At 46.2% G+C, this 27,867-nt stretch overlaps 1 protein-coding gene across 3 annotated transcripts; it reads left to right on the top strand.

Annotated features, from left to right (window-relative positions):
* The first annotated feature begins 1,394 nt into the window (after positions 1–1,394).
* On the top strand, positions 1,395–27,320 carry DPP8 (dipeptidyl peptidase 8). 3 transcript variants are annotated; one of them, XM_028705777.2, is made up of 21 exons: positions 1,449–1,546; positions 1,928–2,005; positions 4,185–4,458; positions 5,153–5,265; positions 7,055–7,228; positions 9,281–9,449; positions 10,449–10,559; positions 10,754–10,882; positions 11,439–11,500; positions 12,568–12,668; positions 14,096–14,273; positions 15,721–15,880; positions 16,560–16,639; positions 17,629–17,781; positions 18,154–18,289; positions 19,268–19,413; positions 19,517–19,663; positions 20,369–20,521; positions 22,246–22,388; positions 24,421–24,532; positions 26,933–27,320. In XM_028705777.2, the coding sequence occupies exons 2-21, from the start codon at positions 1,967–1,969 to the stop codon at positions 27,056–27,058; spliced, it is 2,706 nt and encodes a 901-aa protein (XP_028561610.2). In that variant the 5' UTR covers positions 1,449–1,546; positions 1,928–1,966; the 3' UTR covers positions 27,059–27,320. The 3 variants fall into 3 exon arrangements, with proteins under 3 accessions (XP_028561611.2, XP_028561612.2, XP_028561610.2); XM_028705778.2 differs by lacking the exon at positions 1,928–2,005 and having other exon boundaries at positions 1,395–1,546; XM_028705779.2 differs by lacking the exon at positions 1,928–2,005 and having other exon boundaries at positions 1,401–1,550.
* The last annotated feature ends 547 nt before the right edge of the window (positions 27,321–27,867 follow it).

Here is a 27,867-nt window from a genome sequence, read left to right as displayed (position 1 = left end):
TGCAATGTGCTCTATGTGGGGCTCCCCTTGCATTTGATCTGGAAACTGCAGTTCGGACAGAATGCTGCAGCACAATTGCTGACAGGAGAGAGGCCTTGTCAGCATAGAAAACCTATGCTCAGAGTCCTGCACTGGTGGCTGGTTTGCTACTGGGCCAAGTTCAAGGTATTACTCTTACAGGTGGCACATAATACCTGTTCTGCACTTGAAAGAACTCGATCTCTTTGTGTGGCAGCATCTGCACTTTGGAACTCTCTGCCTCTTGACAGCAGGCTGGCCCCTTTGATGTACTTTTTCTCTGCACCTGCTAAAAACATTTTTGTTTAGGCAAGCCTGTCCGGAAGTTTAGAAGGTTTTAATCTGCTGGTTAACTTATCAAAAGCCTCAAATTGTTTAAGAGCACAATTCAAAGAGTTGGTGTTGACCTTTAAAGCCCTAAACGGCCTCAGCCCTGTATACCTGCAAGAGCATCTCCACCCCCATTGTGGTTCCCTTACTGTGAGACAAGAAGCTACAGGGAACCAGCCAGAGGGCCTTCTTGGTAGTGGCTCCTGCCCTGTAGAACGCACTCCCATCTATGTAACACATATAAACAACTATTTGACTTTTAGAAGACATCTGAAGGCAGCCCTGTTCAGGGAAGCTTTTAATGGTTGATGATTTACTGTGTGTTTTAATATTTTTCTTGGAAGCTGTCCAGAGTGGCCGGGGCAACCCAGTCAGATGGGTGGCATATAAAACAACAACAATTCCTTATGGATAATTTTATTTCTTTTTTGTAAACGGCTTTGAGGTGATCAGCTCAGCTCAGAAGAAACTCTTCTTTGCATCAGCCACTAGCCATAGCAATAAAATAAAATGTACTGAAGATAAGAGGTAAAAACTTAACTGTACAAAATACATTTTGGAGGTTTGCATTAATAATAAAATAATAGATTTTATTCTAAATGCCCTCTCTAAAAACCTTGCAGTTTTTGCTGTCACCTGGCCTTTGAAGGTGTGTCTGTGTGTGTGTGTGTGTGTGTGTGTGTGTTTGCAATCAAGCGGTGTATAAATTTTATGATTGAAATAAGATAACATGCGCGCCCTGTATGCAAAATGCAAAATGCAAAAAAAAAAAAAGCAGATGAAAGGAGTTTTATCCTGCTCTTCAGCTACCGGTGTGGAGGTGCACAGAAATAAGAAATAAAAAAACAACCCTCTCTGCTGCAGCTTGGCTCTGGGTCTGTGGGGCTCGCCTTGCTCTCCTCTCCGGAGCGGTGGGCCGCAGCGTTCGCGGGCGGCCGAGGCTGCTGCGCTGCGCCCGGATTGCGCACCCGTGCGCAGGTCCCCGGCTCTCTCTCGTGAGCTCCGGGGCTTCCTCCGTGCCCGGCGGGGGCGGTGTGAGGAGCGCGCGGGCTCCGGCAGGGCGTGGGGCGCCGCTCCTGCCGCCGGAGGCAGACGAGGAAGCGGAAGCGCCGCTGCAACATCAGCACAGCAGCAGCAAGAGGAGGAGGAGGAGGAGGAAGACGAGGAGGAACCGGCCAGGGACGCGCCGCCCCCGGGAGTGAGTAAGGACGGACCCCCCCCCCCGGCACAACACACACAAGCAACACCCCACCCCGGGGAGACGGGGAAGAGCAGCAGGCCTGACACCCCACCCCACCCCCCATTCGGACGCAGCAGGATCCCCCAAGAGAGGGCGCCGCGCCCTGCGCAAGGCTGGAGTAGGTTGCGCCCCGCGCGCCCCTCGCCGGCCAGGGTCATTTGCGCGCCCCCCACCTCCGGTACGCAGAAATATCTCTCCCCCCCCCCCACAGAGAGCAGCGACGCCCCTCCGCCTCTGGCCTCCGTGGCCGGAGAAAAGGGGAGAGAGGGTGGACAGCGGGGGCACTGGCCACCCAGGAGTAGAGGTGATCGTGTGTTTTTCCTACCCACCTCCCGGCAGGGGAAAGGCGGAAGCTCAGGAGCAGAACACCTGCTTGGCATGCAGAAGGTCCCAGGTTCAACCCCGCCACATTTCCAGGTAGGGCTGGGGGAAGATTTCCGGCCTGAAACCCGGTAGACCTGCTGCCAGTCAGTGTAGGCAGCGCTGAGCTAGGCAGACCAATGATCTGTGGTGCTATAAGGCATCTGTCGGTTTTTGTTAGGGGGAAGGGCTGGTGGTTCTGTGGCAAGAGCACCTGCGTGGCATGCAGAAGGTCCTGGGTTCAGTCACGGGCATCTGGAGGTGGGGTTGGGAGGGATCCAGAAAGCCTGAGGAACTGCTGCCCTGATGCTGAGCAAGATGGACCAATGGTTGGTACATGGCGGCTCCCTATTTCCTTATGTTCAGGACATGAGACCTGAAATCTCATTTGAGGGGAAGGGCTGTAGCTCGATGGTGGAGCATCTGCTTGGTATGTAGAAGTTTCCAGGCTCAATTTCCAGCATCCCCAGGTGGGGCTGGGAAATAACCCCAGAGAGTTGTGTAAACAATGTCAAAGGAACCAGATGGACTCTTGGTCTCATTCAGGCCCTATGTGCACAAAAATATTTAAAGCTTTACAGAGTCACGGCATGACCCCTATTGCCTTCCAGAGCTACAACCCCCACAGTTCCCTGGGAAGAATGATTGACAGTCAAACCACTCTAGAAATTTTTAGCTCTTTGGGGGGGAACGGGATCTCTCACTAAAACTTGGTACCCTTAACAAACTACAGCTCCCAGAATTCTTTGGGGTTATTCAAAGTGGTGTGATGCAGCTTTAAATGTTCAATATAGATGGGGCATCAGCAAAAGGCAGATTCCAAGGCTGAGGAAGGGCTGTAGCTCAGTGGCAGAGCAAAGGATCACAGGATCATAGAATCAGAAGGGATCCTGAGGGTCATCTAGTCCAACCCCCTGCAGTGCAGGAATCTCAGCTTGATAATGCATCCATCCTCTGCTTAAAAACTTCCAAGAAAGGAGAGTCCACCACCTTCTGAGAGAGTGTTTCACTGTCTGACTCTAACAGCTATTAGTGTTAGAAAGTTCTTCCTGATGTTTTGTTTGAAATCTCCTTTATTGTCATTAGAATCCATTGGTTTGTGTCCTACTTTCCAGAGCAGGAGAAAGCAAGCTAGCTCCATTTTCCACGTGACAGCTCTTGAGATAGTTGAAGATGGCCATCATATCTTCTCTTTCCCAGGCTAAACATACCCAACTCCCTCAGCTGTTCCTCACAAGTCTTAGTTTCCAGACCTTTGATCATCTCAGTTGCCCTGCTCTGCAGGTAGGGCTGGAAAGACTCCCTGTAAGTCAGCTGCAGAAGTACATAAGAGGATCTCGCTGGAGCTGGCCAATGAGCCCACCAGGTGCCTGTGGGAAGCCTTCAAGCAGGACGGGAGCCCAAGTGCCCTCTCCCCTCCTGCCGTTTCCTGCAACTGGCATTCAGGAGCATTGCTGCCTCCAAACATGCAAGCAAAGCATAGCTAGCAGGCTTTGATAGCCTTCTCCTCCCTGAATTTGTCCAATCCTCTTTGAAGGCCATCCTAGTTGGTAGCCATCACTGAGCAAGTTCCATAGTTTACCTGTGGGAGCAAGGACTTTACAGTGGTACCTCGGGTTACATACGCTTCAGGTTACGTACGCTTCAGGTTACAGACTCCGCTAACCCAGAAATAGTGCTTCAGGTTAAGAACTTTGCTTCAGGATGAAAACAGAAATTGTGCTCCGGCAGCGTGGCGGCAGCAGGAGGCCCCATTAGCTAAAGTGGTGCTTCAGGTTAAGAACAGTTTCAGGTTAAGAACGGACCTCCAGAACGAATTAAGTACTTAACCCGAGGTACCACTGTATTTTATCTGTCCTGAATCTTTCAACATTCACCTTCATTGGATAGCCATGAATTCCAGAGTCACGAGAGGTGGAGAAAAACTTTTCTCTATCCATTTTCTCCATTCCACGCATGTTTTATTTCAACTCTCCTTTCCTCGAAACTTAAAGGTCCCAAGTGCTGCGACTTAAGGGGATCTCTCTACCCCCTTGATCGTTTTGGTTCCCAACCTTTTCCAGCTCTGCAATACCCCTTTTTTGAGGTGAGGTCTCAGGTTCAGTCTCCGGCATTTCCAGGTAGACTTGGAAAGTCTCCGTTCCTGAAACATCAGAGAACCTCTCCAGTCCATGGCTGGTCTGCTGGGGAGAGGTTGCTGCAGCTCAAAGAGGTTTCACGGGGTTTTCCCTTCCAGGAATCAACATGCAATATGGCAGCTGCAATGGAGACTGAGCAGCCAGGGCTCGAAATCTTTGAAACGGCCGAGCACAGGGAGAATGTGGTGCCTGGGGAGAAGGCCAAGCTGGAACCGTACTACGTGGAGAGGTATTCCTGGAGCCACCTGAAGAAGCTACTGAATGACACCAGGAAGGACCACGGCTGCCTGATGGCCAAGGCGCCCCACGACTTCACCTTTGTGAAGAGGACGGATGCAGAGAGCCCCCACTCAGACAGGGTCTATTACCTGGGTAAGTTTTGACAGCTTCCCATGCAGCCTGGAGGATTTCCGCTGTGTTTAGTGTTGCTTTTGAAGAATCTCAGCTAAGCAATGTGTATGAACCAGGGATCCTGGTTTGCAACAAACCATGGTTAGTTTCCAAGCAACCCAGCTTTAAACCATGGGTTATAAAGCTGGCATGTGTAACCCTTAAAAGTGAGAATAAACTCATCAGAAGTCCTCCTGCGAGGAGGAGAGGGGACCTATGTTGGGTTCACAGAGCAGTAAGCCATGGTTTAGTGTTTCATTCAAACCAAGGCTGTCTGTCTCTACATACCAGTTATTGGGGTGGTGGAAATAATGCCATGTGAAGATTCTGGAGTAGATTCATCCTCAGTTTAAGCCAGGAAGGCTCATGTTATATTCTTATTTCCTTAAGATTTTGGGAAATTTGTGCAGATTTGTTAAAATTGAATTGATTACAAGCCGAATCAGCTACTTATTCTTAACTTTATTAGCTGAATAGTGAATTGTTAAAATAATACTGACTGAACATGAAAATAAAAATAGAACTGCATCGAAAAGGGTTTATTTTAGAAATCATGGTAGTTTTTGGTTTTAAAGTCTCCCAACAGGATTTGGCTTCTCTCTTGCTTATCTGCTTGGTATTCTGCTAATGCAAAAATAAATAAATTGCAAACTGTGTTTTGTTTTTTAATACTCAGCAATGTCCGGTGAGAACAGAGAAAATACGCTTTTCTATTCTGAAGTTCCCAAAAACATAAACAAGGCTGCGATTCTTTTGCTCAGCTGGAAGCCACTCTTGGATCTTTTTCACGTAGGTGACTAGCCTGAATCTTTCACATTTCATCCCCTCCCTTTCTCCTTTTCCAGTGGACAGTCTTCCAGGTAATGACACGCCCTGTTTGAGAGACTGGCAGCTGTCAAAGACGAAAACCCATTAGCAAAGGGTATCTTAACAGCTCTAATGTTTGTTCCAGCTCTCCTCCTGCCTAGCTACACTCGTTGCCAATTAAAAATTCAAAGCATTTTCCATTTCTAATATATTTTGCTTGTATGCATTTGGTGAGCCGCCCTTTGTTGAGACAGCTCCTTCTTCCATTTACCTAAAAAAGCATTTAATACTGATTGCCTCGGCCTGGTTGCTGCGGTTTTCTTAAGGAAAAAGGCATGGCAGAGGTCTTTGGGCACAATTCAGCAAGTGTTTGTTTATTATGGGAGATGTCCACTGTTGACTTCCATTGGTTTCAGTGGGTCTGCTCTTTAGCTGAATATCAACATATTTAATCTATATTTAATCTGCTTAATATATATATTTTAAATATACAAAGTAGAAACCCTAAAGTGAAACTAAATGCATCCTGTCAATATTGCAGTTTCAAAAAATCGAGAATGAAAATAATGAGTAGTGCATTCTAAAAATCAATGCTCCCATGTAGGTGTCTAAAACAGGTCATTTGACTACTCTTCAGTTACATGGGGGGGGGGGGGAATCTGATCATTGTGATGTAAGCCCCCTTTGGAGTCAATGGGACTTCATTCCTCATACTATGAGTATACAGAAGCAAGCCCTCCCCCTTTACTTTGGGCACACTCAGACATAGGAAATACTGCATTTGTTTTCCTGATTATAATGCTAGTGCTTCTGTCTTGTTTCCTAATGTGCCATTCGTATTGCGGTGCCTATTGTGCTATGGAACTGTGTTTTTTGACCAATAATACTGGCATGTCATGCTACATTTCATACCATTGGGCCCAACAACAAATGCCATTGGACAATGACCCTTCCTGCACATGCGTGCTTGATTCCCCCATTAAAAAGGCAGGAAGGAACTGTATGCTGGTGTAGCGCCCCAGCTTTTGTCACTTTACTCTTGCAATTATCTGGGTTAAGAGGGCTGCAATTGGATTTTTTTCTGGAATCAAATAACATGGAAACGAGTGGTAAAAATGCACTATATTCCATTTGTTTCTCATAAGTGGGGTTTACTGTGTGTGAAGCCTCAAATGTAAGGAAGAAATGAATGGAATGAGAAACACTGGTAAAGTGGAAGAAGCTATTGTGTGAATGCAGCTTTAGTTGGATTCCATGGGATTAAACCCCACATAAGTAAACACAGGATTGTGACCTTAAGGAAGTTGCAACTGAGCCCCACTGCTTTTTGTGTCACAGACATCTTGCTCCTGTGCATGTCTGAAATTTAAAAAAATAAGTAAAAGTACACAAGTCTTTAATGGTTGTGCAGTATTTTATTCGGTTCTGGGTTACCTTATCGATTTGTAATATTTGTATTTCCCCCTCCCCTCTTTTTGTAAGTGCTTTGGGAATGCCAGCTGGGGTTGGGTGGTGATAGGGAGGATGTAGTAAACAATACAAATATATAAATGCTTAGAATTAATTCAGCAGGAGTTACCCTCACATAATTCTGCATAGGATTGCAGCCATAATCATAAATTAACTTTTGCTGAATCGTGCTTTGGATTTTCTTTGACAATGTAAAACAAAACAAAACAAAACCTCAGTGGCAGTGAAAAAACACCCTAACAACAAAAGAAAACACAGACTGTGGATTGTAGTTTTCTCCTTTTTGCTTTCTCCCGGTCAGGCCAGCCTCGATTATGGGATGTACTCTCGGGAGGAGGAGCTGCTGCGGGAAAGGAAGCGGATCGGGACGGTTGGTATCGCCTCTTACGATTATCACCAAGAAAGTGGCACCTTCCTGTTCCAAGCCGGAAGTGGGATTTACCACGTGAAAGATGGAGGTCCCCACGGGTTCACGGTAATCAAAGACGGCAAGCTAGACTTTTGTGAACTGCTCTGTGCCCTGGGTTTTAGGTACAGTGCCCTCTGGAGGGCGGAGGCTAAAGGGAAAGTGCAGCCTGACCTCAGTGCTGGAAGCGGGTTACAATTATTTGCTAGTCGTCCAAACTTCCGGGGTGATTTTATTTATTTATGTGTGTGTGTTTTCAATTCATACAGTATAGCATGGTGGGGGACAACAAAAAATAAAATAGCTGAAACATAAACCCCACAATAAAATATACAATGCAATATGCTATAAAATACAAAACACCATGAAAACTAAAGGGGGGGAAATGTCATCAAAATGATCAAAAAATGTAGACAGTTACATAGGCCTAGCTACATTGAAAAAGGGACGCGGGTGGCGCTGTGGGTAAAAGCCTCAGCACCTAGGGCTTGCTGATCGAAAGGTCGGCGGTTCGAATCCCCGCGGCGGGGTGCGCTCCCGCTGCTCGGTCCCAGCGCCTGCCAACCTAGCAGTTCGAAAGCACCCCCGGGTGCAAGTAGATAAATAGGGACCGCTTACCAGCAGGAAGGTAAATGGTGTTCCGTGTGCTGCGCTGGCTCGCCAGATGCAGCTTGTCACGCTGGCCACGTGACCCGGAAGTGTCTCCGGACAGCGCTGGCCCCCGGCCTCTTGAGTGAGATGGGCGCACAACCCCAGAGTCTGTCAAGACTGGCCCGTACGGGCAGGGGTACCTTTACCTTTTACATTGAAAAAGGTCTCTAAGATACAACTGAAAATCAAAAGTGTGTGTGACAGTTGCTAGAAACAGCAGGGGAGAGTGCTCTTGTGCTCAGGTCCTGCTTGGAGAGTGGGAGCAGGTGGCGCTGTGGTCTAATCCACTGAGCCTTCCTGCGCTTGCCGATCAGAAGGTTGGCAGTTCGAGTCTGCGCAATTGAGGTGAGCTCCCGTTGCTCTGTCCCAACTCCTGCCAACCTAGCAGCTTGAAAGCATACCAGCGCAAGTAGATAAATAGGTACCTCTGCAGCAAGAAGCTAAACGGCGTTTCTGTGCACTTTGGCACTTGTCACAGTGTTCTGTTGTGCCAGAAGCGGTTTAGTCATGCTGGCCACTTGACCCGGAAAGCTGTCTGTGGACAAACGCTGGCTCCCTCGGCCTGAAAGCGAGATGAGCGCCGCAACTCCATAGTCGCCTTTGACTGGACTTAACCGTCCTGGGGTCCTTTACCTTTACCTGCTTGGAGTTTTCACATGAAGGCACCTGGCTGGCCAATGTGAGAACAGGATAATGGGCTAGAGGGGCTCCCTTTGGCCTGATCCTGCAGGCTCTTCTGAGGCTCTTAGGTGCTTGCCACATTCTTGTTGGAAGAGTGTTCCACAGTGTGTAACCAGAGGTGCCTGACTCCTAGTGGAGGCCAATTGGGCCTCTGTAACATGGGGGACAATTAGCCATGTGGTGCTGATCCTTCCCACCAACTGAGATCTTCTGGAAGAGTTTTCCTTCAGTCTCCTCTCTCATAGCACTGGAGCTCTGGACCATCCAATGAAGCTGAGTATCGGAAGATTCTTGACGGGCAAAAGGAAGGGCTTCTTCACACTGTGCATGGTGTGGGATTCACTCCTAGAAGAGGTTGTGCCTCTACTTCATTGGTTGACCCCATTGACTTCTAATATTCTTTATTTGCAAGTAGCACGCACTATTCTAAATGAACAAATGCTGCTTTTAATTGCTGTTTGCCGCATTGCTTATGACTGCATTTGTGTGGTTTTCTTATTATGGCCTCTTTTGGTGAAGGAAGGGCGAGTTATACGCATTTGAAATAAATGAATAATCAAATAATATTGAGAGAGAGGGTGAGAAACATCTCCCGATTCATTTGATGCCCCTCCCTTTACTCTCCATTTTCCCAAAGCTAATAAAGTCCGTAAGGTGATTCACTCTCGCTGACTCTTACGGCATCCCAGACACTTTCTGCAAAAATTCCTTGAGCCTCATGGGAAGGGTTCACTAGTTCAAAAGGGCTGTTTTCCAGTGTCTTTCTCTCCCACGGTCGTTTTTTTGCAGAAACAACCCTTGCAGCCCAATTTGGTAGAGACGAGCTGTCCAAACATACGGATGGATCCCAAGCTCTGCCCAGCAGATCCAAACTGGATTGCTTTTATCCATAGCAATGACATCTGGATCTCCAATCTAGCAACCAAAGAAGAACGGAGGCTGACATTTGTACACAAAGGTATGGTTGTTTTTAGCATGGGACAAATGCAGAAGAATGTCGAGGGCAGCACGAGTGGGGCAGTGCGAGGAGGCAAAAGTGGCTTGGGAGTTACATGTGAGCCGAGTAGGTGACACATTTCTCATGGGCAAGGATGCCCCAACAGAGTAGGAGGGCCATCAGTCTCTGGCATGGGGTCTGTAGAGATTGTGCCCACTTCAGTTTGCAGAACCGGCACTGTTACAGGTGCCACATAATACTAATTCTGCAGTTGTAAGAAATGGATCTTTTAGTGTAGTGGCACCTACACTTTGGAATTCCCTGCTTGTTGACTTCAGGAAGGTGCCTTTGCTGAACTCCTTTCAGCGTCTGCTTGAAACATGTTTATTTAGGCAAGCCAGTCCATGCATGCAGATATTGATGTGTTTTAATCCAGTGGTAGACAAATAAAATTTGGCTGCCACCATCTCACTCTCTTATAAGAGAAGCAGAGTTGCTTCAAAGAGTGCTTTGGCAAAGCGCAAGCCCTTTGCCAAAGCACTCTTTGAAGCAGCCACTCCTGTTCTTTTAAATATTGGTGCAGTCAGGCAGTTGGTGGAGGGCTTGTCTGTCAACCCACTCTGTCAGTAAGGTGCTTAAAGGAGAAGGAGGTCGGCTGTTTCAAAGAGTGCTTTTGCAAAGAATGTTAAGACAACTCCTCATGCTCCTGTTTGAGCCTCTGCAGTTCCCTTTTAAACCTCCAACATTATAAGTTTAAAGCAGGATGGTGGAGACTTGCAAAGTTATCCACGGAATTTTGATAGGTAGGTGCCCTGTCCACTCGTCATATCTGGCCCCCAAAGCTGACCCTCTTAAGGGCCTGGTCCAGAGAGCCAGAGAGGTTCTCCATTCCCTGTGGGATGGAGTCCTTGCCATTTCAGCTACAATAATGGACATTTTATGAGTCACAATGCATGCTTTAAGCTTTCCATGGGCATTCTTCTCTCTGAAAAATAATGTTTCTTGGCATTGCCTGCATAGAATTTGCCAACATTGAAGAGGACCCCAAGTCTGCTGGGGTTGCTACCTTTGTGCTACAGGAAGAGTTTGACAGATACTCCGGCTACTGGTGGTGTCCCGATTCAGAGATGAGTAAGTATGCAGATTAGCATTAACTTTTTACACTGCTGCATCACACTGTTGACTCCTGGTCTACTAAGACCCCTAGATCCTTTTCACATGCCAGATATCTCACATCTTATATTTGTGCAGCTGGTTATACCTGCCAATGCAGAACCTTGCATTTGTTCCAATTGAAATTCATTTTGCATCCATCTTTCTGGTAGCTGTAGGTGGAGGCAAAATCCTTAGAATTCTGTATGAAGAGAATGACGAGTCGGAGGTGGAGATAATTCATGTCACATCCCCCATGTTGGAGACAAGGAGGACAGATTCCTTTCGGTACCCCAAAACCGGTGAGATAGATTGTGCTATGGCTCAAATGGGGGCGGTTTAATCCTAGTGAAAGCCACCAGCAGTTCCTTTCCATTTCACTGTGAAATTTGTTTGCTTTGGGTTACAGTATATCCAACAAAGTGCTAGACCCACTCACGTTTATGGGTCTGTGTTAGCAACGTCCGTTAATTTCAACAGGCCTACTCTGAGTAGGACTAGCATTGGGTTCACCCCTGTATTACTATTTCACTTAAAAAGTATTTCCAAACCACTTCATAATTTTAAAACGCTCTGAGTGGTCAGATCAACATGAAACTCTCAAACAATATAGTAAAACCCGGGGGGGGGGGGGAGCCATACAAAATTATCAGTGGTACAGGATCCAACCTTATAGAATAAGGAAAGCTTGTGCAAAAAGATACATCTTTACAAGCTGTCGGAAGCAAATAATTGAAAAGCCATTTCCATGTGTAGGGGCAACAGCAGAAAATGCCAATTTTTAGGACACTGCCCTGAAATAATTCTATAATTCTGCCATTCCTTAGTGACCATTGACTGCTGTCTTTTCTTTTTTAGGTACCGCTAACCCCAAAGTAACTTTCAAGCTGTCTGAAATAACCATCGACGCTGACGGCAGAGTAAGTCTGATGCTCTGTTTCGCCTCATTTGAATCAGTTTGGTGACTTGTCTAGCCTGCTGGCAAATCGGTAAACTGCTGGAAAGCCAACGGGGCTAGAAACATGAGGCACCCCTTCAGACAAGGGTGGCTAGCCTTTCCCGTTCTGAGGGCCACATTGCCTTGTTTCAAATCCTCTGGGGGCCACATGCCCAAACGGCGGTGGGGGTGGGGCAAAGGTTTGGATTCTTGCACTGCAAAACGGGAGGTACATTTCACATGGTTTGCATTATAGCCATTTAAAAATCTTTTAAATTAGTGTGGTGTTCTGGTTAGAGTGTCGGACTAAGGAGCTGGGGGAAACTAGGGTTCAAATTTTCACTCAGCCATGAAGGAGACTGGGTGACCTTGAGCCAAACACTGCCTCTCAGCCCATCCTGTCTCCCAGGGTTATTGTTGGGACTAATTGAGGAGGGGGCAAACGCACACACATTTCCCCTTACTTTTTTGGAGGGAGAAAGTGTGTCTTATAGAGTGAAAAATGTGAATTGGTAGGATTAATGCCTATGTATTGTGGGGACACGGGTGGCGTTGTGGTCTAAACCACTGAGCCTCTTGGGCTTGCCGATCAGAAGGTCGGCAGTTCGAATCCCCACAACGGGGGGAGCTCCCGTTGCTCGGTCCCAGCTGTCTGTGGACAAACGCCAGCTCCATCAGCCTGAAAGCGAGATGAGCATTGCAACCCCACAGTGGCCTTTGACTGGACTTAACCATCCAGGGGTCCTTTACCTTTACCTTTTATTTTAGGGTTAATGTAATTAAGATGCATAGTAACTGAAACAAGTCCACTACTGTGCAAACCATTCATTAATGAATTATAATCACAGTAATTTGTGAAATTACTAGCTTATATTTTTATTTTATGTATTAAATGCGAATGCCACCCATCCTCCCAGAGGAGCCCGGAGGGTAGCAAACAACAATGGAGAAAACAATTTAAAATTTTTTATTTAAGACCTCTTAAAAGCAGTCCCAGTGCAAATGCAGACTTCTGAACGGTACTTCCCTCACCCTCACCTCTCTTGGCAGATTTCCGATGTGGTTGACAAGGAACTCGTCCAGCCCTTCGAGATCTTGTTTGAAGGCGTGGAGTATATCACTCGAGCTGGATGGACCCGAGAGGGGAAATAGTGCGTGTTTGTATGGTTTCCTGCATTTCTCCAGCAGCTCTTGGCTGGAACTGGACTGTTCTGAGCAGGAGGCAAACTCCTGGTGTTGGAGGGCTTTGTTATTATTGGGTGTGGCGTAATGGTTAGAGGATCAGCCCAGGGCCTGGGATCCCAGGGTTCGAATCCCCGCTTGGCCATGAAGCTCACTGGGCTTGACCTTGGGCCAGTTATTTTCTCTCAGCTTAACCTACCTTGCAGGGTTGTTATGAAGATAAAATGGGGAGTGGAGAACCATGTCTGCCACCTTGAGCTCCTTGGAGGAAAGAAGGTGGTCAATAGATATAATAAACCCTTGGAGGTTCTTAAGCAGAGGTTGGATGGCCACCTATCATGGATGCTTTAGTTGTGATTCCTGCATTGCAGGGGGTTGGACTAGATGACCCTCGGGGTCCCTTCCAACTCTACAATCCTATGATTCTATGAAATAAATAAATGTTATTTTTTATTACAGTACATACGGCTTAGTGCCAGGATACGCTTTTTAAACTTTTTTATTTTAATAATAATAATAATTTTTAAATACATTATTTGATGATGAAGATGATAATAATAATAATAAATAGTAATAATATTAAATAAAAATGTGCACCCTGAGACCACTCCATTGTAACTATCCAACCTCTCAAAATTTCAACACCTCTTGCGATGCTTTGATCCCTTTCCATTAACATGCTTCTAAGCAGTTTGCTGTCTTGCTTTTGAGACCCGATTGAGGGGCATTGCAAGATAAATAACAATAACATTTATAATACAACGTATCTGTGATTGATATGATATGAAATCAGCCTTCTTCAGTTGTTCCAAATGGCCCTTGCATAGTCCATAGCTGTTTTTTGTTGAGCTCAATGTCCAAATCTCTTCCTTGGATAATGATGATTATACCCCGCCCATCTGACTGGGTTTCCCCAGCCATTCTGGGTGGCTCCCAACAGAATATTAGTGATAATAATAAAAAAGCGATAAAACATCACACATTAAAATCTTCCTGATACAGATGTCTTCTAAAAGTTGTGTAGTTCTTTATTTTCTGGACATCTGATGGGAGGGCATTCCAGTACCGAGAAGGCCCTCTGTCTGGTTCCCTGTAACTTGGCTTCTCGCAGTGAGGGAACCACCAGAAGGCCCTCGGAGCTGGACCTCAGTGTCTGGGCTGAATGATGGAGATGGAAACGCTCCTTCAGGTATACTGGGCTGAGGCCGTTTAGGGCTTTAAAGCTTAGCACCAACACTTGGAACTGTGCTCGGAAACGTGGAAGGAAGCCCCACTGGCATCCACAGGGACTTGGGTTCGGATCTCTCCAGCTGGGGTTGTGGGACCTGGGGTTTCGACTGCAGTGCTCAGCCGTAGCTCTTGCCATGTTCCGAAGCTCTCCCCCTTCCGTCCACAGTGCTTGGGCCATCTTGCTTGATCGCTCTCAAACGCGGCTTCAAATTGTGCTCCTTCCCCCTGCTTTATTTATCCCTGTGGAAGAGGACGCCATGGAGAGGCAGAAGCTGATCGACGCAGTGCCCGACTCTGTCACGCCGCTGATTGTTTACGAGGAAACAACAGACATCTGGATAAATGTAAGAATGTTATCCCTTTGAGCGAAGTCCTGCTAGCAGCCCCTAGACCAGGAGCGGGGAGACTTTTCAGGCCAAGGGCCTCATTCAGCCACCTGGGCAACAGTCTGGGGGCCGCATGCTAGTGGTGGGTGGAGCAAGAGGCAATAGTGGGCGGAGCAACAGGCGTGGCTCTTGCCTTTGTGCAACAGACTTAAGTTCAGGCCACACCCACGTCAGAGGCTTCGCCTATGCCCCGCTTAATCCCGTGATTTTCTATCCAGGCAAGCAAGAAGCATTGCCACAGTCCAAGGACACATTCAAGGCAGATACAAGCAGGGTTGATGAGGGGTGTGGCCTAGTGAAGGGGCGGATCCTACAGGAAGTCCTCAGGGCCAGATAGAGAGGCCTGAAGGGCCACGTTCAGTTCCTGGGTCTGAGGTTCTTCAGCCACGCCCTAGTGTGATGTCATAGTTTATTGACAACGTTATAACTGCATGGAGGGAAAGTGTCAGCTACAGAATCTCGACAAATATTGCAGCTTCTAAATGAAAGTGGGTTGTCAGTTTGCCTGCCCTACAGGAAATAGCTCACACAGGCTCCAGGGGATGGTAGGTGCTGATTGTGTCATCGGTAAGAAATGACTGGACAGGCAGGGGAATTTTGGAAGGAAGGCACCTCAAAGGTGATGGAGAGAGAAGGACTGAGTTGTTCAGGGTAGGCTGATTTTGCTAGTGACCATATTTTCAGGTAACACCAAACTGTGCTCCATTGCACTGCGCTGGCAAGCCTTAACGCTTTGTGTCCAGGAGGAAGACTTTGACAGAGCTTAGTTTCAGTTTTAAAGAATCCCAGCTTAGCTTTAATTGCTTGTACTAGGGATCCTGGTTTGAAACAAATGGAAAAGTTTCACAGCAAGCCACCTCCAAACCTTAACTAAACAGATCTTGTGTTAAGCTAATTCTCCCCTGGTCTCCTCGTTGGCCCAAATAGGACTAATTTAGCCAGCTAGCCCTGGTGATCATGTAATGTTTATTGGATGGATTTCCCCCCTAACTTGATATTTGAATTCTGAATTTGTTGTTATTCACATTTTATACTGTATTTTAGTCTGTTTTTTGTTGCATCAATTAAGTGTTTTAAATTTGTTGTTAGTCATCCTGAGCCCGTTTTTTTGAACTGGGAAGGGCGGGGTATAAATAAAAATTTATTTATTTATTTATTTATTTATTAGTAAACCAAGATTCCTAATTCAAACATAAAACAGACAAAGCTGGCGTTCCTTAAAAGTGAAAAAAGACTCTGCCATGACTGTGCTGGAAGAAGAAAGAAAGGGGTGTGGGAGGCAGACGCTTTGCTCTGCATTGACTAGGCTTGTCTGCATAATATTAAACCTCAGTTTACAGTTGCATGTGAATGGGCCCAATCTCCATCCTTCAGTTCAACTTCCAACCCTCCTGTGTTCCAACAGGTCCACGATATCTTCCACGTTTTCCCCCAAACCAATGAGGATGAGATAGAGTTCATCTTTGCCTCCGAGTGCAAAACAGGATTCCGCCACCTGTACAGAATCACAACCGTTTTAAAGGAGAGCCGGTACAAGCGCTCGAGTGGAGGACTCCCTGCTCCAAGTAACTAGCTTTGGCCATTTTTACTCCTAAGTTCAAATGAAATAGAATAATAGAGATTTCTTTCAGGTTGGCATCCCAGCATTGCAGTGGCCCATTAGGCTTGGATTAGGGCTGTAAGCATCCTGCACTTCTGCAAGTCAGCTTGCGCCCCACTTTAAAGTAAAGTAAGCTGCGAGTCCTTATGATTCTGAAGATGAGTTTGAAGTGTTGTAAGGAATCTCAGTAGCCCAAGAGGAAAGATATGGAAAGTGCGGGTGCTTTGCTTTGTCTAGACCGGTACCCAACGTTTGTGGAATACAGTGTGCAAACGAAGCAACAATTTGCATTTTCTCTCTGTAATCTAGACTGGAGAACTTGACAGCCGAAACTGACTGGCTTGCCTTGTGCTGGGCAGGCAAGGATCCAAACTTTGGCTTGTAAAGCCCAGATTTCCCTTGCAGGGAGTTGGACTAGAGGAACCTTGGAGTCCCTGCCAACTCTGCAATTCTGTGATTCCTTACCAGCCTTCTTGCATGTCAAGATCAGCAGAGGGTGCCCCTTGGGTTGTTCCGCCGCCCTCAGAAGTGTGTGGGTCTTGTAGCAGCCCCATAAGCAGCCTTTGCCTGCTGTTGGACTACAGCTCCCATCAGCCCCTGCCACCGCACAGACATTCTGATAATTTTGATCTTGGTTTTTGCAGGTGATTTCCTGTGTCCCATCAAAGAAGAGGTGCCAATTACCAGTGGGGAATGGGAAGTTCTTGGCCGACACGGGTCCAACGTAAGACCCTTCAATTTTATTTTATTTTTAATCTGGCAAATGCGTTCGGGAATTTTAAGTATGTGCTTGACCTCTTCCCACCCCCCAAAAGCATGAGCTGAAACATGGGTTAGGGGGGATGTGGGTGGCGCTGTGGGTTAAACCACAGAGCCTAGGACTTGCCGATCAGAAGGTCAGTGGTTCTAATCCCCGCGACGGGGTGAGCTCCCGTTGCTCGGTCCCTGCTCCTGCCAACCTAGCAGTTCGAAAGCACGTCAAAGTGCAAGTAGATAAGTAGGTACCACTCCAGCGGGAAGGTAAACGGCGTTTCCGTGCGCAACTCTGGTTCACCAGAAGCAGCTTAGTCATGCTGGCCACATGTCCCGGAAGCTGTACGCCGTCTCCCTCGGCCAATAACGCAAGATGAGCGCTGCAACCCCAGAGTCGGTCACGACTGGACCTAATGGTCAGGGGTCCGTTTACCTTTTAATGGAGGGAAAACAGGCATTGCAGCTCTTGGAATTCCCACTCCTCCCCTGAGTAGGGGCATTGGTGTCCAAAGGGATCTTTCTGGGGGTGGGAGCAAACAAGACATAGAAAGGGAGGGAAGTCAGCTAATTTCCCACAAAAACAGAATGCTCCCTGCTAGTTGAAATCGAACATAGTTGGCATATTTTGTGCTGAGATAGAACCCTTGTTCCTGATGTGCTAGTTCTCAGTTTGCAGGGATTTGCAGTCGGAAGTGGTATGTGCCCTGCAGTGAGTGGTATAGTCTGTCCTACCGCTTCATTCTCTGGCCAGCATCAAGATTCACCCGAGAGCTTTTTTCCTGAGCCAGGAGGTTGCAGTGGGATGTAAATTCTTCCTTTAGGCATACCTGGGTTTTAAATTAGCTTTCCACATAGGCAGTTGAAATGAACTTAGTACTAAATCCAACCTGGGAATTGTTGATGGTACAAACTTGGGTCACTTCTGTGTTTTTTGTGTGTGTGTGTTTGTTTTTTTATCAGATCCGGGTGGATGAAGCTAAAAAACTGGTATATTTTGAAGGTACAAAGGATTCCCCCTTGGAACATCACTTGTATGTTGTTAACTACGAGAACCCCGGGGAGATCAAGCGGCTGACAGAAGCTGGTTTCTCCTACGCCTGCTGCGTCAGTCAGGTATTACACCTCCTTCGCTGTGGTTTTGTTCTGTGCTGAGTTCCCACATGAAGATAGCAGGAAGGAACTGTGCGCTGATGCAGAACCCCGAATTTCATCACTTTACTCCTGCAATTTTATGGGTTAATTGGTTTGCAAACTGATTATTTCTGGAACCAATTAACACAGGCATGAGCACTAAACGTCTAAGAGTTTCCACAACATTTCCAGAGATGGCTTTTACGTTGGGTGGAAGCTCAAATATAAAATGGAAACTAACAGGGAAATGGTATAAACCGCTGTGTGATGGCAGCATAAACCTTGAGGGAAATTGCTTGGTAGGCCCAAGCTGGTTTTCAGAGGTGGTCACTTCTTTCTCCTCCTGCCCTCTAGAACTGCGACATGGTGATTTGTAAATTCAGCAACCAGAGGAACCCGCACGAGGTCTCTCTCTACAAGCTGACCGGCCTCGAAGATGACATTTCCAACAGGTCCAAGGAATTCTGGGCTACCATTTTAGATTCTGCAGGTATTTCAGATATGGCGCCAGGCTTTTAAGAAGGTGAAAGGGCATCTGTCCCTGAGCCTTGTTTCATCCTTGCCCTCATGCATCCTCTGTGACAACTCTTCCTTTATTTGTCGGTTCGTTTCACGTGTGAACCAATTCTTACAAAGCACCCTGAAGGAATTTTGCAGTGCTTCCTCATGTGAGGAAGCCAGTTGAAAACTGGTGGGACTCCGTGAGGTGGAGATGGGGAACCTTTTCCATCCCAACGGCCATATTCCCTCATGGGCAGCCTTTAGCGGGCCACAGGGCCCTGGTATGCAGAGCAACAGATGCAACTATGGCCTCTGTCTGGTAGGCCAAGCCAGAGTCAGAGGTTTCTCCCCCCCCACACACACACACACCCCTCCACATTCCAGGCCAGGCAAAAGCATTTGAGGAGGGTGCCATGCCGGACTGGTTTTCTGGAGAGAGGAGGGTGGACCAGGGAGGCTCCTGAGGGCTATGAGGCTCGGAGGGCCACTTCTGGCCCATGTGACTGGGGTTCCCCCTTTCCTGGTGTAAGGATTGTGGTTGTGCAGTCAGAATCTGATTTTATGCAGGGGTGTACAGGTCCAATGCCGAGGGCCTTCTGGCGGTTCCCTCACTGCGAGAAGCAAAGCTACAGGGAACCAGGCAGAGGGCCTTCTCGGTAGTGGCGCCCGCCCTGTGGAACGCCCTCCCATCAGATGTCAAAGAGATAAACAACTACCTGACATTTAGAAAACATCTGAAGGCACCTATTGGCTAGTACTTGTGACATCCTGGATGCCAGTAGGGACACCCACACACCCATCTGAAGCTGTTGCTAAATACATCTTGCTTTAAATTGAGGCTTGTGGTTATTGAGATGGGTTGGACTGAAGGGTTTGGGAACCTGTGGATGTTCAGCGTTGGGATACAATGGCCAACTCCGCTCTGCCATGCCGAACGCAAACGACACCTGTGCTTGCATCCTTGCAGGGCCTCTCCCAGATTACGTTCCGCCCGAGATCTTCTCTTTCGAGAGCTCCTCAGGGTTTTTGCTTTATGGGATGATCTACAAGCCCCACAACCTACAGCTCGGGAAGAAGTACCCCACAGTACTCTTCATATACGGGGGCCCCCAGGTCAGTTGATAACATTGTTCCTGGAAGCTGTTAATAAAAAAATGCTGTTTTTAATCAGCCCCCGTGTGTGCAATGTAGACGTTTAATCTGCGCTTCCTTCCAGGTGCAACTTGTGAACAACCGGTTTAAAGGGGTCAAATACTTCCGCCTGAACACCCTAGCGTCCCTTGGTTATGTTGTGGTGGTGATTGACAACAGGGGATCCTGCCACCGCGGTCTGAAGTTCGAAGGTGCCTTTAAATATAAGATGGTAAGTTGCTCAGTGGGTACAGAAGTCCTGACTCAGGTCTAAGTGCTGCGACCTTGCGTTTTTATTAAGAGATGAGATAATCTCATAGAATTCTGCCTCAGAGGCCTCATCCCTCCTTTCCCAGTTGTACAGTGGTGCCTTGCAAGACGAAATTAATTCGTTCCGCGAGTTTTGTCGTCTTGCGATATTTTTCGTCTTGCGAAGCACAGTGTCGGGAAAGTTTCGGAAAAGCTTCAAAAATCACCAAAGTCTTTAAAAACCTCAAAAAAGGCTACCACACCGCGTTCTATGAGTTGCTCCTCGAAGTCAAGTCGCAACTGTATTAACGGTGTTAAGAAAAAGGAAACAAACTTGCAAGACGTTTCCGTCTTGCGAAGCAAGCCCATAGGGAAAATCGTCTTGCGAAGCAGCTCAAAAAACAAAAAACCCTTTCGTCTAGCGAGTTTTTTGTCTTGCGAGGCATTCGTCTTGCGAGGTACCACTGTATTTAGGTTCAGAAAAAGCATTGCGTTGGAGGTCATAGAAGGCTTCCCCCCCCCAAGCCTAATTCTGATTTTTTTTTGGGGGGGGGGAAACAGCTAGGGAGTGTAAGGTTAACCCTTCCCTGTGCATGATGACACTTCCCCCTCCCCATTGTCCATGTTGCCATTATTTTTCCAAGCCTAATATTATTTTTTGGGGGTGGGGGCTGGTTTCTTCCAACAGGGACAAATTGAAATAAGTGACCAAGTGGAAGGTTTGCAGTACTTGGCTTCCCGATACGAATTCATCGACTTGGACCGGGTTGGCATTCATGGCTGGTCTTACGGGGGATACCTCTCGCTTATGGCCTTGTTGCAGAAGCCAGAGATCTTCAAGGTAGGATAATGTACAACAAGACAGCCGGCTGTGTGTCTGTCTGTGTGTGTGTTTGTGTTTGTGTTGTGTGTTTCCATTTCCAGCTTTTGCAAGATGCCCTGTTCATTTGACAGTTCAAGTCTTGTTAGGATTGATTGTACCATCTGTAAATATAACACATAAGAAGATGCTTTATGCTGAGCCAGACCCGTTGGCCCATCTAGTTCAGTATTGTCAACACTGACTGGCAGCAGCTCTCCAGGGTTTCATGCAGGGAATCTTTCCCAGCCCTACCTGCAGATGCTGCCAGGGGTTGAACCTGGGACCCTCTGCAGGTGATCAACCCTTCTTGACCTATGGTCCTTCCCCCAAAGAATCCCATTTGGAAGGGGTCAAGTTTGTATGGAAAAATTCACTTTCAGCCCCCAGTCAGGAGAAGACAAGTGCCTGCCTCATAAAATTAAAAAGCTGGTCATCTCTGCCCATGGTGACCAAAAGGTACTGGTACCACTATATAAAGTTGCATAAAACTTGGAACTGGATAACTTGAAAGGTGGTCTTTTATATACCCAGCCCATCGGCTCCAACAGATACCATCTCATTAGCTAGTCCATTCTGTACAATGTCGCAAACTAAGGCCCAGGGGCCAGATCCGGCCCAATCGCCTTCTAAATCCGACCTGCGGAAAGTCCGGGAATCTGCGTGTTTTTCCATGAGTAGAATGTGTCCTTTTATTTAAAATGCATCTCTGGGTTATTTGTGGGGCCTGCCTGGTGTTTTCACATGAGTAGAATGTGTGCTTTTATTTAAAATGCATCCCTGGGTTATTTGTGGGGCATAGGAATTCATTCATCCCCCCCCCCCCAAAGATAGTCTGGCCCCCACAAGGTCTGAGGGACAGTGGACCAGCCCCCTGCTGAAAAAGTTTGCTGACCCCTGCAATAGGGCCTTCAGAGTGGTGGCACCTCCTTCCCCTCTTTTTAAAGAGTCAAGTCATATCCAGAGTTTATTTTTTCTGATAAAAGTCAATTTGATTTCCGTGTGGTCACAAATTCACACACAGACAGCTGCCATCAGTGGCATCAATTGTGGAAGGGAGACATAAGCTATATGTCAAGGGAGGAAGGTCACATTACGGAAAAGGTTATTTATGTATGCAGCAACTGCAGCCCGTGTTTTGTGAGCCCCAAAATGGAAAACGAGTGAGTTGCCAACCAAAGAAGATTGGCAACTTAAGTTGACAGAATATGCACAACTCGCAGACTTACCTGTAGAATAAGAGAACAAGAAGAACATAAAGTTTAGAGAAGATTGGAAACCATTTATGGAAAATATGGAAAATAATTGTGTACGGCTGAAAACGCTGGCAGCATTAAGATAAATTCAACAGTGTAAACCGATTGGCATAGTTTTTGTAAAATATGCAGGGATATAAGATATATCAAATGAACTATGGAAAGAGAAGAAGGGAAGTCATTGATATCTTAAGGATGTAAAATGTCTGTTTGAAATTGTAAAACAGAAAAATTAAAAATTATATTAAAAAAAGAAAAAGTCATGTTGCACAAAAGCTAGCATTGGGGTTTTGAACTTTTTCTTTTTACTGATAATTTCATTGTTTCATTCTTTTTGCAGACTGCTTTCATATTCCCTCCCCCCCCCCAACAATCCAATGTTATATATGTACATTTTATGAAATAAATGCATTAATGAGAATAACACAACACTAACCGTCTTCTCCATAGGTCGCCATTGCTGGTGCCCCAGTCACCCTGTGGCTCTTCTACGATACAGGGTACACCGAGCGCTACATGGGTCACCCAGATAATAACGAACAGGGCTATTACCTCGGCTCCGTGGCTATGCAAGCGGATAAGTTTCCTTCAGAGTAAGTGTGTTCCTGCCCCCCCTCACCCCCAACTGTGCTAAATTCCGACCTAACGCTGCTGTTTCTTGCCTAATTAAATGCTTAAACGGTTGTGTGGTAGTAAAGAACCACTTAATAAACTTGAATGGGCATTTACATAATCACGGCCCATTACGAGTAATCTGCTTTTCTAGCCTTGTTGTCATTAAAGTATTAACTTTAGCCTCAAGAAATTGCAGGCGGACCTCCCCCCTGCCTCAAATTACGCAATTAGCCCCAGTGCTAATTAAGTGCATTAATTAGACATACCACCCTAGTGGCTGGCTGTAGATCAGCCACAGGAGTTGTTAACAGGGCTTGAGAGGGAAGATTGTGTCTTCTGTCCTAGAGTGGCCCTGTCAGCTCCTCCATACAGACACATACACCGTCTGCTTCTTCCGACTTAGGCTGGTATTCTGCCATCCGTTCCCACCTTTTCTTATTGGCCTGGGGTTTAAATTCTGTGTTTAAATCTTCCGGGACAGTGAATGGAGAGATGGGAGGCTGGAGGAAGTGTACAGTGGTACCTCGGGTTAAGTACGTAATTCGTTCCGGAGGTCCGTTCTTAACCTGAAACTGTTCTTAACCTGAAGCACCACTTTAACTAATGGGGCCTCCTGCTGCTGCCGCGCCACCAGAGCCCGATTTCTGTTCTTATTCTGAAGCAAAGTTCTTAACCTGAAGCACTATTTCTGGGTTAGCGGAGTGTGTAACCTGAAGCGTATGTAACCAAGGTACCACTGTATTGTTTTGGAGCCTTGGGATCAGCGATGTGGGTTTTCCCTGAAAACTTAGAACACATTTCTGCTGTCCTAAATCAATGAGAGATCTGATTTCACACAGTTGTTTTGATTTACTTTTGATTTGATTTGCTTCACAGACGTTTACCCCATAAATTATTCTTGGCATTTGCGGCAAAAAGTGGTATATAAATAAACTAGAACAGGCATATTCTGTAGATATGGGAACCGTTAGCCCAATATCCGAAAGTAGTTAAATCGTTTTATTACAAAGGGGGAAATCAGTTTAAGTGCGTTTCAGCTGTGATCTTCTGGGCTGGGGGTGGCTGCTCTGTGGTCCTATAGTTGTTGCAGTTCACCAACATCCCTGACCATTGGTCATGCTGGCTGCAGGAGCCATTGGGAGTTGGGGTGCAGCAACTGGAAGGTCACAAGTTCCCCAACCCTCCTATATGTGTTTCCCTGGGAGTAAGTTCCATTGAACTTAATACGACTTATAAGCAGTCATTGATAGGATTGTGATATTCGCATGGTTTAGATGACCTAGCTAATTCAAAACTTTGTTTCGAAATTATTTTGTTGGAATCCTAAACATGGATGAAGTGATTATTGTTTATGTATAGTGGACAGACTAAGAATGGGAAGTTATTTAATCTCTGAACTGCATGTTTACTATTTCCTCTTGAAAGTTCTTTTCTATCTTTTCTTCTTATCTCTTTTTTTGTTATGTTTTTATTTTACTTAGAATAATGTTGGACAAAAAGGATATTTGAGATTGTTTTGTATTTCTCTTTATAAAGTCTAACAAAAAATACTTTATTTTTTAAAAAAGGAATCCCAAACATGTCAGCTTAAAGCTTCCCTTCCATTATTTAGATTTTAACTGGAGGGTTGAATGAAAAAGCACTGGAAAAAGTTAACATAACTCATTTAGCAGGCCTAAAGATCTTTCTGTGTCACTTCCTAGGGATAGTCAGCTGAAAAAAGAATTGCCACTCTGATTTTCAGATCCAGGTTTCAGTTGCCCAGTATGACTTGTGTTTTGCATTTTGTTACTAATTGATTTTATGAGTCTCTCTCTATTTCTGAACAATGAAAATGGGCTGTGGGGAAAATAAAGCAGTGGGGGAAATTCCAACCCTGGGGGTCTGTTATTTCACGCTCCCCTTCTGGTATTAGCTACATAGGTATCTTCAGACGATACCAGAATTCGAAGAAATTCTAATTCAAACGATCTGAAGCTTTGCTTACTGTTTCTCCCCTCGTCCTTTCAGACCCAACCGGTTGTTATTGTTGCATGGATTCCTCGATGAAAATGTTCATTTTGCACATACCAGCATCTTGCTTAGTTTTCTGGTCCGGGCTGCGAAGCCTTACGATCTACAGGTAAGATGCTCTAGGGCAGCCTTCACCAACCTGGTGCCCTCCCACCCATTTTGGACTACAACTCCCATCAGCCCCAGCCAGATACGAACATGCCTTTTGGTCACATACACATCTCCTTTGCTTTTCTCTTCACAGTATAGCAAACAAACCAGGGAGTCTTCCATTAACTATAGTTTACCGTTTTGTCCCAACTGAGAAACCGTGGTTAGTGCCTTCGGAACAAGCTAGGATAAGCTTCATATCCACAAAGGTTTCATATCCTGGCCTTCTCCGAACCTCTTAACCATGGGTAGGCAAACTAAGGCCCACGGGCCGGATCAGGCCCAATTGCCTTCTGGATCCGGCCCGCGGACGGCCTGGGAATCGCCATTTGGATCGCCAGCGTGTGTGTTCTTTCCCTTTCCCTCCATGGCAGTGGCGGCTCCTCCCTCCCTCCCTCCTGGCTTCTCCCCGCCCTGCCTAGAGGAGGAAGGGGGCTGGGCTTTGTTGGTGCCAGCAGCAGCACTTGAGCAGCTGCCATTTTAAGCAGCCCCTCTCTGGAGCCCTTTCACACGCCGCTCATCGTCCCTCCACCAGCCCCTGCTGCTCACAAGACACAGGTAGCAGCCACCGGGGCTCATGGTGCTCTTGCATCATTTCCCCCCCCCCAAAAAAAAATACAGTCTGGCCCCCCTCAAGGTCTGAGGGACAGTGGAACGGCCCCCTGCTGAAAAAGTTTGCTGACCCCTGCTCTTAACCATCGTTTCTGCTGCCCACCAACCGCTCCTGTCCCTTCTAGTTTTTAATTTTTTTTATCAAAACAGTTGAGGTTGGTTGGGGGGTGCCTACTTCTTGTTGTTGTCTGTGCTTTATTGGGCTTTTTGCGGGGTGTGTAGGTGTTTTGCTTGTTTTGTTATGGTTCTGAGCATTGCAAAAAAATAAAAACAAAAACTTTATTTTCTTAAATTACAAAACAGCAACCATAGCGTTAGAACAAAGCTTACCCTTCCGGACTTTCTGAATACGTGAGGTTACATTACATCAGTGCTTAGATCTCTTAAGTTGTTTTGTTTTTAGTGGTGTGGTAGTTCCAGTTACCACATGCAATCACAGTAACAAAACAAAAAAAGGAATATCGTGGAAAAGGATTTTCCTCTTTAGCACTGTATGTAAGAAAAGGATGCCAATTCACCCAAAATGTGTCTTTTGGTTTAATTCCCTTGGCTATATTTAGTTTAGTAGTTAATTTTTTTTTACCAGTGCTAATTGCAAGCGTTTCTAGTTTTTCTTCTCTTGAAATGGTTGCTTTGAGGTGCCAAGGGCAATTTCCAAATGTGCCCCCCGGCAAAGTTTGAGGATTCCTGCTTCTTCCTCTATAAAAGCTTTTTTTTTTCCTTTTAAAGTTTTTATTAAAGATTTTCTTGTGTAATAAAACCAACAAATCAACAAGAGAAAGTACGTAGAGCGTCTCCACTTTCAATTCGTTGAGTCTTTGTCACAGTTTGTTTACATTTGGTATGAAACACGATTGTTAAAGACATTGTGCGTTTGGGGGAAGAAGGAGAGAGGGAGAGTGAGATCGGTTGTGGGGGGCAAAAATGATATTTCGTTCTGTTGCATAGTGTTTGTAGGGGTTTTGTGTCAGCATCACATGGGTAGGTCCTTTATTTATACATATATATTTATTTTTATTGGCACTGCAAGAGAATGGAGGGTCCAGAGCTTGGTTGGTTGTGTTTGGTTGGTTGCAGTATGTTTTGTTTGCAGGGGGACGGGTGGGCTGAGTGGGTCAGATGCTTTTGTGGGGGGATTTAGAAGACATCTGAAGGCAGCCCTGTTTAGGGAAGCTTTTATTGTTTGATGGACTACTATATTTTAATATTTCGTTGGAAGCCACCCAGAGTGGCTGGGGAAACCCAGCCAGATGGACAGAGTATAATAAATTATTATTATTATTATTATTATTATTATTATTATTATTATTATTATTAGCCGTTGTCGTGTTGTGCTGTATATGTGATAAAGGGGGGCATTTAGAGAAGCATTTGTAAACCTCTTAACCAGGCTTCCTCAGACTCGGCCCTCCAGATGTTTTTTGAGACTACAATTCCCATCATCCCTGACCACTGGTCCTGCTAGCTAGGGATCATGGGAGTTGTAGGCCAAAAACATTCAGAAAGATACCTAGCAACGCACGACACAAAAGCAAAAATATCACTGCAACAATAATGCAGTGATAGAACTTAAAACCAGCAAAGCAGTAGTATAAAAGCATATTAAAAATAAGAATTCAGACAGCGAAGGCAGGGCCAAAGAAAGCCTGGGCAAAAAGATAAAGGCCTTACAAGACATCTGAAGCAGCAGATTATGTGAATACCTCAAGAAAGAAGGAAACTTGACTCCTTTCCCCCCTTTCTTTAGATCTATCCACAAGAGAGGCACAGCATCAGGGTCCCTGAGTCTGGAGAACACTATGAACTGCACCTCCTGTATTATCTCCAGGAGAATCTGGGTTCACACATGGCCGTGCTGAAGGCAGAGCACTGATGACACCCCCCTCCCTCCCGCCCACCCTTCCAGGAACTCTCAGCACAGACAAATACAGCTGCTTAACCAAACGCCTCGGAAAGGGGCGTCATGTTGTTGGTGCCTGCTTCCCACACAGATCAGTCGACACGTCCTCGGCCTTGCTTCGTTTTATTTCTCCTTATTTTTTTAAAAAAGTCAACCCGGTGCCATACAAGGAGACGACGCTGTACAGCAAATGAATACTTTTAAATGTAAATAAAGAAAGTCAACATCTGTGCTACTTGGCAGTCCAGAGGGTTTTTTTCTCTTTTAAGGGTGGTTCACACACTCTAGAGTAAGTGTGCTTACCCAAAACTTTATACCATGGGTAGGCAAACTAAGGCCTGGGGGCCGGATCTGGCCCAATCGCCTTCCAAATCCGGCCTGCGGAAAGTCCGGGAATCTGCGTGTTTTTCCATGAGTAGAATGTGTGCTTTTATTTAAAATGCATCTCTGGGTTATTTGTGGGGCATAGGAATTCATTCATTTCCTCCCCCCCCAAAAAATATAGTCCGGCCCCCCACAAGGTCTGAGGGACAGTGGACCGGCCCCCTCCTGAAAAAGTTTGCTGACCCCTGCTTTATACAGTTGTACCTTGGTTCTCGAACAGAATGCGTTCCAGGAGTCCGTTCAACTCCTGGAACTGTTCGAAAACCAAGGTGTGGCTTCCTATTGGCTGCAGGAGTGTCCTGCAGCCAGCTGGAAGCTGCGTAAGCCATGCTGGACGTTCGGTTTCTGAAAATTGTTCTGAAACTGGAACAAGGTGTTTGAGATCCAAGGTACGACTT

The sequence above is a fragment of the Podarcis muralis genome, chromosome 14, assembly GCF_964188315.1.
Source record: "Podarcis muralis chromosome 14, rPodMur119.hap1.1, whole genome shotgun sequence".
In the NCBI taxonomy this organism is placed as follows: Eukaryota; Metazoa; Chordata; class Lepidosauria; order Squamata; family Lacertidae; genus Podarcis; species Podarcis muralis.
This window is presented reverse-complemented; position numbering and strand designations above follow the sequence as displayed.